Source organism: Centruroides vittatus, unplaced genomic scaffold (genome assembly GCF_030686945.1).
Source record: "Centruroides vittatus isolate TY-2023 unplaced genomic scaffold, ASM3068694v2 contig_1158, whole genome shotgun sequence".
Lineage (NCBI taxonomy): Eukaryota > Metazoa > Arthropoda > Arachnida > Scorpiones > Buthidae > Centruroides > Centruroides vittatus.
In genome coordinates this window covers 340,641-353,660 of record NW_027120744.1, presented here as the reverse complement: position 1 = coordinate 353,660, position 13,020 = coordinate 340,641, and the positions used below count along the sequence as shown (strand labels likewise).

The 13,020-nt window shown below is 25.2% G+C and overlaps 1 protein-coding gene and 1 long non-coding RNA gene across 2 annotated transcripts in view; one reads left to right on the top strand and one right to left on the bottom strand.

Moving 5' to 3' along the window:
• Positions 1-13,020, bottom strand: part of RyR (Ryanodine receptor) — a 417,183-nt gene that overhangs the window by 288,363 nt on the left and 115,800 nt on the right. Inside the window, 4 exon segments of the mRNA XM_067275817.1 lie at positions 2,907-2,988; positions 6,033-6,112; positions 9,898-9,971; positions 11,291-11,453. Of these exon segments, the coding sequence (XP_067131918.1) occupies positions 2,907-2,988; positions 6,033-6,112; positions 9,898-9,971; positions 11,291-11,453 (399 nt within the window).
• The window catches only part of LOC136979862 (uncharacterized), a 233,162-nt gene that overhangs the window by 114,126 nt on the left and 106,016 nt on the right, over positions 1-13,020 (top strand). The window lies entirely within an intron of this gene.

Genomic DNA, 13,020 nt, shown 5'->3' with positions numbered 1-13,020 from the left:
TCACAAAAGCATTTTAAGATTAATTAACAAAAATAAGATTATTAGAACTAGCTGAAACATTTATCAGAAACAAATAGCTAATATTTTTGTTATCTCATTATCATGTTAATTAAAACAGTTAATTGAAATATATTAAATGTTAATTAAATACTAAATTATGTAGCAATTGTTAAAAGTCTTTTAGTCATGATAAGTCTAATTTTGTAAACAGAATATTAAAAACATTTGAAAATAATGAATGTTAGCATGTATATATAAAATTTAATTTATAGTACTTAATTTATTTCTTTATGTGTAATTATGTGTATTCGTAAATATACTGTATGCTGTAATTTATATTATTAATAAAATAAATAATAAGGCTAATCACTCCTCCACTATTTAGATCTTATATCTGGATTTCTTTATATTCATTACATTGCTACACTATTACATCCATTACTGCTGCCATAAAGTATACAGTGATATTCTTTCCTTCTGATTTACTATTATTCTATCATAACTCTGCTGAATGTTTTTTTAAAGTATGAAGTATTATTAAGTAATAAGTATGAATTAATCTGTCTCTTTTTTTTCTTAATTTGCTGTATATCAAGTGAGAAATATATCATGATATATAAAAATCAGTATAGAGGTCAGTATAAAAAAATTAAATTTTATATTACATAATATTTTGAGATTTCATCGACTGTTTGTCTATTGCCCCAGTAATACATAAGGTTTCCACCGGTGGCTAAGTGGTTCCATTCCCTGAACACTGATAGTTCAATCATGGGTTTGCACCTTGCTAGGACATGCTGGCTGCATGGAGTTTTCCAGGTTTTCTACACATTTTTAACACCTAAAAAGGAGTCAGTTACCCTTAAAAGACCTCTCAGGCATTCCCCTAGGGCAGATCGCCCAAGTGTTATGGCAATGCAAAATTAACAAAACAAAGTAATATATAAGTTCTATATTTTCAATACAGAACTTATATATTGATAGAATTTACTTATAATATTTTCTAATTAAGTAAGTAATAAATGAAAAACCTATTTAAAGAAACATGCATTTTCTTATTTTGTAGTTCTATTTTTACATATCACAGATTTACACACAGTAAAATTTGAAGTATTATGTCACTTTTGAAAATACAAAATATTAGTTACCAGCTAATAAATATAACCAATAATTCTTTAAATGCCAGTTTTATTCAAATAACAGCCACCCTTCAATAGTAACTATATCTTGTCCTTAAAGCTTGAAATAATAACAGCACTTAAATAGTAAATGTGGATACTTTTCTAGGATTTCTACAAACTTAAGGAAACAATGTAAAATTAATAGATACTGTAAACTACAGTCAGTATGTATCACATTTATATATTTATTTAAAAACCAAACTTTAATAGAAAATAAAATGTGTAAAATGTATAATATACAATTGGTGAATTTTTTAAATTACTTTCTTACTTCTTATATACAGAAAGTAATAGTTGTTGTGAAGAAGAATACCTGTCGCCATTTCAATTATAATTTTGTTTTAAAAATCAAACTTTCATAAATAAATATTTAAATACTTTATTAATAATGAACATCAAACAGATATATGTAAAGGAAATAATAACTGCCCTAGAATAATAACTGTAGAAAAAATATGCAGTTTAAAATAGTAGCTGCTATTATTATTTAAATAAATCTTTATGGCAGCAGTAATGGATGTAATAGTGTAGCAATGTAATAGTGTAGCAATACTATAGTGTATTCAATTCTATAAAACTAATTATTGATGAATTTCTAAAAACACATCTCTTATAAGTTCAGAGAATTATATAGTCTCTCATAATTATTATTTTTTTAATTTACATATTTTATAATAAAGATGTATGTATTAAAGGCTCTAATTTGACAGTTGATTAAAATTAAAAATTTGGCTGATGGTATTTACATTAAAATGTATAAATATATTGAAGCTACAAAATGTCTTCATTTTATGTTGTTACAAAAACCAGTGAATATTTTTGTGCAGGTGCAGCCTGAAATAAAAGGTCATCTCCATAAGTGAAAATTATTTTGAACTGTCACTGGTGTTTGTAATGACAGAAAGTAAAGATATCTTGTTTCTTAGATATATTTATATATTTTATATTTTAATCAACTGTATTATGAATTATATTCTTGAAATAATTGTCAGAAGATGTTTTATTGGGCTACAATTTGAAAAAAAAAAAAACTGTAGACCTATAAATTCTCACTGTCATCCATCTGTTTCCTTAATCTCAAGAACAGAGTTAGATAGATGAAATCCAAGACCAGATATGGAAACCTTAGGGGCAAAAAGCTCCAATTAACTATATATAAACTTCCAATGCAAACTGGAAGTCATGTTAGTTAAATTTAAAAATTTTCCCCTGAAAAGTGTTAGATAGATGACTGGCACAACTCTATTGTTAAAAGAAAAGTATGATGTACAGGGGCAAGACACTACTAATTTGAGATGGGGAAAATATATTTTAAATTAAATAAATTAAAAATATGATTAAAAATTGCAGCCTGGCATTGTGATGGTGTCACAATAAAGAATTTTTCATATATTTTACATTTTTTGCAGAGGTGCAGCCTGATATAAAAGGTCATCTCCATATGTGAAAATTGTTTTAGTGTTTGTATTGATGGAAAATGAAAACATTTTGTAGATTCAATATATTTATATACTTTATATTTTTTAACTCTGAATTAAAATATTCAGAATTAAGATTTTATTAAGTGAAATTTTCAGACCCATATTATTATTTTCCACTCTCATTTTATTTCAACAAAATCATCAAAAGATAAGAGTTTCATAATTTGGATTGTAATACAGCATAAAATTAAGTTCGAATATTTGCGAATATTCAATTTTTAAATAAATGTATGTTGGAACTTACCATTTTCCAGAAGTGACAGCATATGTAATTTCTGCTCTGTAAGTTCTGTAATCAAATTTAGATTCAACTTTCCCTGAAACACCTACAAATTAAAATTTTAATTATCTCAAGTTATGAAAAAATATTAATTAAATAATATTTATAAATCTGCTTAGAGATTATATTTCACTTAGTAATGAAAAATCATTTGAAAACTATCATATTAATCTTTTAAAATTGAAATATTATATTAAAAATTAGAAATTAACACTCTTTCAAAATATTTTTCATAAAATTCAAAGATACTTCTTGTTTTATTTATTAATGTTTGTCCAAGTATGGGACATAATTAATTGATAATAATCTATTGACTTCTCTTTCCTTTATATTTCTCTATTTAACTTTTGAAAATGAGAATTAAAAAACGTTTCAGAATTTTGAAAAAAATTTTTACTCCTAACTAAAAAAGTAATTTTAATTGAATTTTGTTTAAAGAACTTTGAACAACTTCCTTAGCAAATATTTTTCATAATTAACTTTTATATTTTTGATGATTTGGCATTATTAACTTAAGTTTTTTAAAAATAAATCTAATGTAGTAAATTTGAATTATTAATTAAGTTCATAACACCAAAAAAAATGCTATTAATTTTTAAAACATAAAAATAGCATTATGCATTATTTATTAAAGATGAATGATATAAAATTGTATTAATTGATTGAAATTTGTAAAAATAGAAAATAATAAATAGAAAGTTTATGAAACCATTTACTTTATATAAAAGAACTATTAAGTGATGAAAATGACAAATTGTTATTAAAATGTTTCATAAATTATTTTAAATGTTTTTATATTTTGAAATATTAAATACATGTTGTTAACTTATAGCATATTAAACTAAAATTCTTGATATCATGTAATAAATAACATTAGATGAAAATATTTGTAAGTATATAAACATATTCATTTTTAAATATTCTGAATACTATTAATATAAATTTTATACTAAAGAAAATTAAGCTATTCATAAGCCAATCAACCTAAATCCTTTTTTTTTTTTTTTTTTTTTTTAAATTAGGTTTTCACTCTAAAAGGAAATATAAAGAGTAAAGAGCCAAAGAATTCATGTCCTTAGTGTTCATAAAAACTGCTAGATCACACCATCTATTTTGTAAAAGAAAAATAATGAAATAGTAAAGCACAACTCTAAATTTGTTCTCCTGTAATATTGTAACAATTGGACTTGCTGATCAGCCTCTGAACAGCTCAATTCTACAAAAGCCAATGAGCTGCAGAATGACACTTTCATTCATTGAAAATAAAAATAAAAAATCTAATTCATGTATAATTAAATGTATAATGTTATCAATTTTAAAATTTAAACTATTTTTAGGACAATTTATAAATATCCTGATAAAAAACAATAATATAATGATATAAAATCTATCAATATTGTAAAGCAATACACTTCTGTAAAACAAAGAAATTTTCTTTGAAAAAGAGACGTCTTTAGTAAAATAAAAGTAAAAATTTTTTCTTCTCTTTTTAGTTTCTAAAGTGTTTACATATAAAAACTTTAAAACTACATTTAGAATACTAAGAAGACAAAAAAATCATTGTTAATCTTGTTGCAGTATTACACACACAACAAAAACAAACCTGTTATCGGCATGTATCTTGTAAAAAATCATCTCCGTTATTTTTTTACAGAGACGATTTTTTACAAGATACACACTGGTAACAGGTTCATTTTTGTTGTGAGTATAGTAAATTTCCAGTGTTAGTGAAGAGTTGAACAATATTGTTGCAGTATGTTTATATTGTAGCTAATTCATATAAAAATTAATTGTTACAATCTCAGAAAAATTAAAAAAATAAACTTTTCAATGTTTCTATTTATATATATTTATTTCTATCAGATACATAATAATTTTGTTGATTACATATTTTCTATTGTATATTAAAAGTAAGAAATATAACTTTAATAGAATACATAAATTTACAGACAAAACAGAAAGATAAAAAATATACGTTACTTCCATTTTGACAAAACAAAAACAAAATTCCTGCTATTGAAAAAATTTTTCATGTATTTTTTGTATACTATCACATAGTTAATACTAATAATATATCTTAAAGTAAATAAAGAAAAATAAGATTAAAATCTAAATTTGATAAATATAATTTTCTGAAAAATCAATTTAAAAACTTGCAAAGTATTTGGGTATTTTGAGTACCTGAATAACTCAAACTACACTACTAACAACAATTTCAAATAGTATTTTTAATAAGATAAAAATTTATCAATTTATGAATTTCATTGAAATTCATGTTAAAATTTTTCTTGTACAGGTAGGCCTCCTACAACGCAGTAGATACGTTCCTTGAAAATACTGCGTTGTGGGAAATTGCGTTACAGGAGACACCAACTTAATACAAAAACTGGGATTCAGTTCTAAAAAGAGAAAAACTGCCTTTTATGGTGTAACATTTTCATCATTTTTTAAATTTATGTACATAAAAAGCTTAAATAAAATTCAACATCATATAAAAACTAAAAAGATTATGATTTCAAGTCAAAATCAAAAAAAAAAAACAATGTTATACTCAAATTCAGTCCTCATCGTCACTTATTATAGTTCTTCGAGAATGTTTGACTGGCCTTATTTCAAGATCTGAGCTTGTTCCATCAAGTTCCACTGCACTTATGTGATCGGTTGCAATTTTTCTGTTATGTGAAAGATAATTTGTTTCTAAATACCCTAAACCGCATTGTAAAAGTACCGCATTGTAAGAAAATTTCCGCATTTTTCCAACCGCGTTGGAGCGAAAACGCGTTGTAAAGATACTGCATTGTAGGAGGCCTACCTATATTTATAATTTATAAAATGTTTGATACTCTAAATTAAAAATATATTAATGTCCAAAAGTAAAGAAAGTTTAAAAATTATTTAACAGAATTTAAGATATTTACATTACATGTTAATTTTAACATGATAAATTTAAACCTGTAAATGTAGAATATTGCTGTATTAAATAATTTAAAATATATTCATTTCTAAGTCTAATTAAATAGAAAAACATTATTAAATTAATACATTATAAATTATTAAATTAATTAAAAACATTATTAAATATTGAAATACCTTCAGCATTATCACCAGAAGGTGGTTCTAAAACATAACCATAAGTTAAAAGGGTTCTCACAGTTTCACTAGCAGTATCTCTTGAAAAACAAAAATAATAAAAATATTAGATTAAATATATAATGTTAGAAAAAAGAAATAAAAAAACTTGAGCGATTGATGTATGCTCAAGAAATTATTTTTTGTATAGTCAAACACCATTTCTACATTTCTCAGTTGTACATTTTTCACATTTATATGTTAAATATTTTCTGCAGGATATTTCTTCATTGTAAAACACTTCAGTTATGTGTTTTTCATTTATATAATTTTGCACTTACACATTATATTTTTTGGTATTGTACAGCATTTTCTTCTCAATTATGTAATAAAGTAGAAAAGTTTAAAGCAAATATTAAAGAAAGTGAAAAAGTAAATTATTTATTCACTTTAGTTTAATCTGCAGTAACAGCAAATTGCCAGCAAATGCAAAATGCAGTGAATAGTATGTAATATGTGATGTAATTTCTGATAGATTTTCCTATTTAAGAAATTGCTCTGCCAGATAAACATATTGAAAATTTTCACTTTCCACATTTTGTACTATAAATCAATTTTGCTAAGCAAATTAAAATCACTTTTAGGTTTATTATTCATTTTCACTATTCACAGTCAGTATGAGCTAACCTTTAGATTAACCATTATTTTACATAATTGGAGTTTCAGCAGGAGTCAACTGATGTCACTTACTGTACAAGTATTAAATAACCAAACCATGCTAGAAACCTTAAAATGCAGTGATATTTTTAATTTTTGGCCGTTTTTTTTTATTAACATTCTTCAAAATAATGTGGCAAACAAATGACTATTTTCATTCAAAATAAAGGAACATAAATGAATTTCTGATGAATATAATTAAATATTACACTTCTAGAAAAAAAAAGTTCAAAATGAGAGAATGCCAGGATTTTTAAATAATATGTTAATGTCTAAGAATGCTTTCCAAGCTGCCAAAAACATGTTATAGTCTTTGTAATTAATGGATTGTTCTATAAATCAGTATCCATAGACAGCATTTATAAATCAATATCCATATCCAAAGTATAGATTTAATTATATTCATCAGAAATACATTTATGTTCCATTGTTTTGAACAAAAACAGTTATTTGATTATCATTTTATCCTGAAGGTCAATAAAAAAAACTGAAAATGTTCAAAAATTAAAAATATTACTCCATTTTAAGATTTCTATCATGGTGTAGTTATTTAGTGCAAGTTCAGTATCCAAGTAAATGCTGTATCAGTATTAGGGATTGCAATCCAACAGTGTTTTCAATCTAGCTGAATTTTTGCTGGACCAACATCATTCCAGCTGGACCAACCTCATTAATTTAATTAACAATTTAACTAACTAGGTAGTCTCAGTTTCTCATTAATTTTCACAATAAAATTGCCTAGCCTAGCCCACTAACCACTTATAAAGTAAAAGTTAAAAGCTCTTATTTAATAGAATTAGAGTAGAAGTTATAAAATATTAGTCTTGCCTTGAATAAAATATTTTAAAGAATTAAATAAAATTAAATCAATCACTTCTGTTATTTTTTTGACTTTTCTGGAAGTAGGATCTCAAGAAACAAATGGTATTAATGATGATGTCTCCCAACCTACTTCTTAATGAATTGCATATACATCCCGCTGCAGAAAAGGTCCTTTCTGCCTCTACGCTAGTTGGTTTCAGGATCATCAAATAATCATAAATCATTCCATCACGTGATTCATTGACATCACAACCAACCGTAAATTAGAATTATGCACCAGGACTAGTAGAGGAGTTACTTATTTTATTTAGTGAGAGCGGAAAGTCAACTGGCAATTAGATCAGCAGAGGTAAAAGGGTGGGCAGTGTGGTGTAGAGAGGGGGTGTAGCACATGCTGCACTAAACGGCAACGTCACTCTCACCACCGAACAATAGCGCATGCAGTAAAGCGGCAACGCCGACAACATAGACTTTTGCGCCATTATTTACAAAGTTAATTGAATATTTGCAGATCTGCAGTGCAGGATCCAGCAGACCGAAGAATGCACTGGATCCAGCAATTGCAATCCCTAATCAGTATGTGACAAGTCCATCAAAGAAACAAAAAATAAATAAAACTTGATTAATCTTTTAAAAGTACATGACAATTTCACACTGTTTTACTTTCCTTTTTGTACGTTGTTCAAATGTATTATACATATAGTAAATTAAACTTCTTTGTTAATATTTTATATGTACAAATTCAGTTTTACAGTGTTAATTTGTGTTATGCCATTTGTGTTATGCCAGAGTGAATTTAGTTATCATTTTTGTGATAACTAGATTCACTCTGAAAAATAAATTCAAAAATAGTTTCATTTTTATATTTTTCTCACTTATATAATAATTTCCTCAGTTTCCTTGAAAAATATATAAATAGAGTTTGATTGCAATTTGTTTGTTCTAATTGCTATATTACATGGTAAATATGGAAGCCATGCAAAATTATCACATGTACAAGTATTGGAAAATTTTCAATAAAACAAATAGTAAAGCTTGGATAGATATCACAGTATTATTTGTACTCAAAAAGTCAGTTAAATGTAAAGACAACATTGGCTATTCCAAAGAATTAATTTACATATTAAAAGAAAACATAATGAGATATCTACCCTTAAATATATAAAACTTTATATATTTAGTAAACATAAAAATTAGATGTATATTCTCATTCATTAGGCAATGAATTACATGCTGTTTATGTTTCAAATACACTCTGTTGCAAAAAATTCATGCATCATAAAAGCCAGTAATCAAATTTTACTCATGGAATGATATTGTAATAAATTTTTTATTTTTTACTATTATATAGCACAGAATACAAGATTAAAGATAACAATTTCATCACAAATATTGCATGAAATTATAAAACCATCTCTGACATTGGTCAATTTGTTTTAATTGCCAGACTGTATTTGCTATTTTTTGGATTTGTAACATTTATGATAAAACTGTTTTTAATAATGTATCCTTGCAATATAATATAGCAGGGGTGGCCAACAAGTCGATCGCCAAGCCAATTCTGGTCAATTGCTAGTGATGTCTTGACTTAATGTATTATATCTGTAACCGAACGCAACTGTGTGCATGCAGTTATGACTCGACTCACAAGCAGTGAGTGCACTTTGTACTGAAACAGTGTATAAACATAGTATGTATTTCACACTTCCCCCTCCCCACTTAGACTATGCCTATGACAACAAGTCGATCGCGACACATTTTTACGATAAAAAGTAGATCTTATGTGCACAAAAGTTGGCCACCCCAATACTATAGAATAAACTGTTTATTTTTTTTTATTATTCCATGTGCAAAATTTAATTATTATTATTGCATTTTAGCTTTAAGCTGCATTGATTTTTTTGCATCTGAGTATATGTGGTATGGGAAAAACTTGCAATCATGACATATAAACACACTTGCACTAATGTTTAATTCAAGAAGAACAAAGTATTCTAATATTTTCAGATACAACAAAAAAATCTGCTAAATATTAATGAAAATCTATTTGTAGTGTAAATGCAATTGTAGAAAGAAATTCTGTTTTATCAGTATACAAAACATAACCAAATGAAAAATATATGTTCATTATTTTTTAAAAGGTGCATTCAATCCAATAAAACATTGGCTGTTGAAAAAGACAATATTCAACTTATTTAATTTGTTTAGTAAATTTTTTGTCCCGAAGAAAATAATAAATAAAGCAATTTTATAATAATTTTCTTACGAAAATGTATCTAAATCAATAAAAAATTAAATAGATACTAAATATCAAAATTAAATTTTAAAAATTTAGACAATCCATTACCTATTAGCTTTCTTTATGGCTTCATCAACATTTTTATATGGTACAAGATGTGGACTTCTTCTTGTTGAAGCATCCTATACATTTATATTTATAATTATTATTATTATTTATTTATTTATAAATATGTAAACACAAAACTTGAGCAAACATAAATTATTATTTGTAAATAGAATAAACAGTTCTGTTTAAAATTTTGATATACAAATTAAAATTGAGAAATATAACTTTTGTATCCATAATTCCATAGATATTTAACAATTAAAAATATATAATCTCATATAAATTTATTTTGGATCTTTTCATAAATTTGCAGAACTGGCCCAGATGGCCCAGGCCGAAGGATCCGTCGTTGGATGGGAAGAAGCAGAAATCGTCAAGCAAATATATTCTCCAACTTTAGCAAGGATGGCAGAAAAAATAGAAATATATAAGAGTAGACTCGACAACAGATGCATTAACGCCAGGGACGCTGAGGGATTACCGTCGGCTTGGAAGTTTGCTATTAAGAGACTTACAAATGGCTCATGACTTGCGATGTGTTTCATATTTGGAGGACTTTAATATTTTATTATCTGTTAAATGATGTTAGCGTGTACTAATAACCTTGGTATTGTTTTATGTTTGTTAGTTTACATTTATGTATTTTTTGCGCTTTAATTCTAATTTTAATTAGTTGCTCCGTTGTCGGTTTTTTGAATTTAAATATTTTGTGTTCCATTCTTTGGAATTATTTTTGTTTTTGTTCGTCAGTTCAAACCTGAGGATGATCTATGGAACAGATCGAAAACATTAGTTTTTTTTAATTAAAATTTCCTCAGCAACTTATAAGGTGGTGGTTATTGGAGTATATATATTTTTGCTGAGTACGTTTATGTTCAATATGATAAATGTTTATTTAATTCAAAAACATTTTTTCAATAAATTGATTTTTATTAAATTCTTATATTATTTTACTTTTAGTAATTATAAGAATAATTTGAAACACACAACAAAAATTAAAATGTTTCCCTTTAAAACAACTAAAATTAAATTATTAACTTAAAAAAATTATACAAGCAAAAAGCAACTGATAAACAAATTCATTTACCAGTGATGATTTAAGATAATTTTATATATTTTTAGTACATTAACATATTTTTATCAGAACTATTAACAAATAATAAAAAATTGTTTATTTTTTATCGTTTAAATTTTTAGTTCATAAGAATAATCTTACAAAATTATCCTTATAAATTTATTTGATAAAATTTTGTGCACATTAATCTTGGAAAATTCAGTAAAACTCAATATATCATTCTTGGATAAGAATCATTCACACACTAAAAATTTTTCAGTGATTTTCATTTTAAACTATGTAATTTTTGTTTTTACTTTATTAATTGATAAAACAAACCTCATTTAATCCATAAGTCCATCCCTGATGAATACGTTCTCTTGCCCAAACATTATGAGTATTTTCAGCTAGAAGATCAACAAGTTCATCCATTTTTTGATTTAAACTAATTTGACTAAGATCAAGTGGAGCTGGTTTATAACCATTTGATTGTAAATAAGGACTGAAAAGTGAAAATGAATTAATTTGCACAATTTGTATTATATTTGTATAAATTATTACAATATATTATTCTAGTAACTATTTTTTTAAATGATTTACCATATACATTCTGAAAATAATGTAAAATTAAGAACACTTCCATAAAAAAATTCTTATCAAATAAAAATAATTTCAAACTGAAAATATATTAAATAATAAATATATATGTTTATCACAAAAAGATTGATCTATTTTGCAATACTGAATTGAGCTGAAAATTCACCAGATCTCAACCCAATTGAAAATGTATGACATCTCATGGCTCATAAGTTCAAAAAGCACAGCTTTTAATGGAACAGGAGTTGAAGAAATGACTGTTCATGTATGGCATCATAACATTACTCATGATGTTATTCAAAGCCTTATTGACAGCAGGCCAGAGAGAATTCAAGATGTTCCTAAGACAAAGTTGCAAAATATTAATAAATACAATATATATATTCATATCCTATTTTCAAGAATGTTTTATCTAGATTATTTGTTTTTATTAATTCTTCAAGCATATCCTCACAACAGGTTTCTACATTTTCAAACATTGTATTATCTATTTCTGTCATAAAAGAATAAATTGCAGTAAACAAAACTTTGAAGTTTTTATTTTTCTTCTATATTTCTTTTCTACTTATCATTAATATATTATCTTTATCATAGATTACACCTATATTATTAAAATTCTGTTAATTCATATAAATTCAGCAAATGTGCAATATTTTAGAACACTAGTGTATGCTAATTGCATTAATCTCAAACCTGATTTATATGAAATTTCTTTATAAACAAGGTATTTTGTATATTTGGACAAAAAAGTCATTCATTACAATGTGCTTATAGAAAGATTTGAAAATCCAGGTCCATCTAATAACAGCATAAAGTTGAGTAGTATTTTAAAGCATAAAGTAAAGACAGCATAAAGTTGTTTATACTCTAATGAGAACTTCCTTTTTTAAACTATATTATGATTGGCTTTAGATATGTGGATTTTTAATTTAATAATCTAATTTTTTTAAATCTAAGCCACCTTTCTTCTAATATTCCTGTAACAAAATATTTTATCATCATAAAATACAATTTCATTAAAATAAGATTGTCAACAATTAAATGTCATCTTATAAGAAACAGACACATTCATTTTTTAACATTTATTAAGGATTGACATCATTCTATTGAATTCCATTTTTTAGAAATAGTGAAAGTGAATTATATTTGAATGAACTCTGTGAAATTCAAGAAACATATTTACAAATCCAAGATAATATTTACACTATTTAATGAGAGTTTGTTGATAAAAATTAGTATCACTTTAACCATTTGTGCCATCATAGAAATTTTCTTTTGTTAAATTTATTTTTAAATCAGATTGTTTAAGTGTTCCATTATATTAGCTCTCTCATATTAATATTTTATTAAATTTCAGAAATAATATGAATTATTTGTATATTGACACGACCAATCTACAAAATAAAGAGATACTTTAAAAACGTATGAAGAGAAATGTAGAAAAGAAAATATTTGACTTTTCTTTAAAAAAA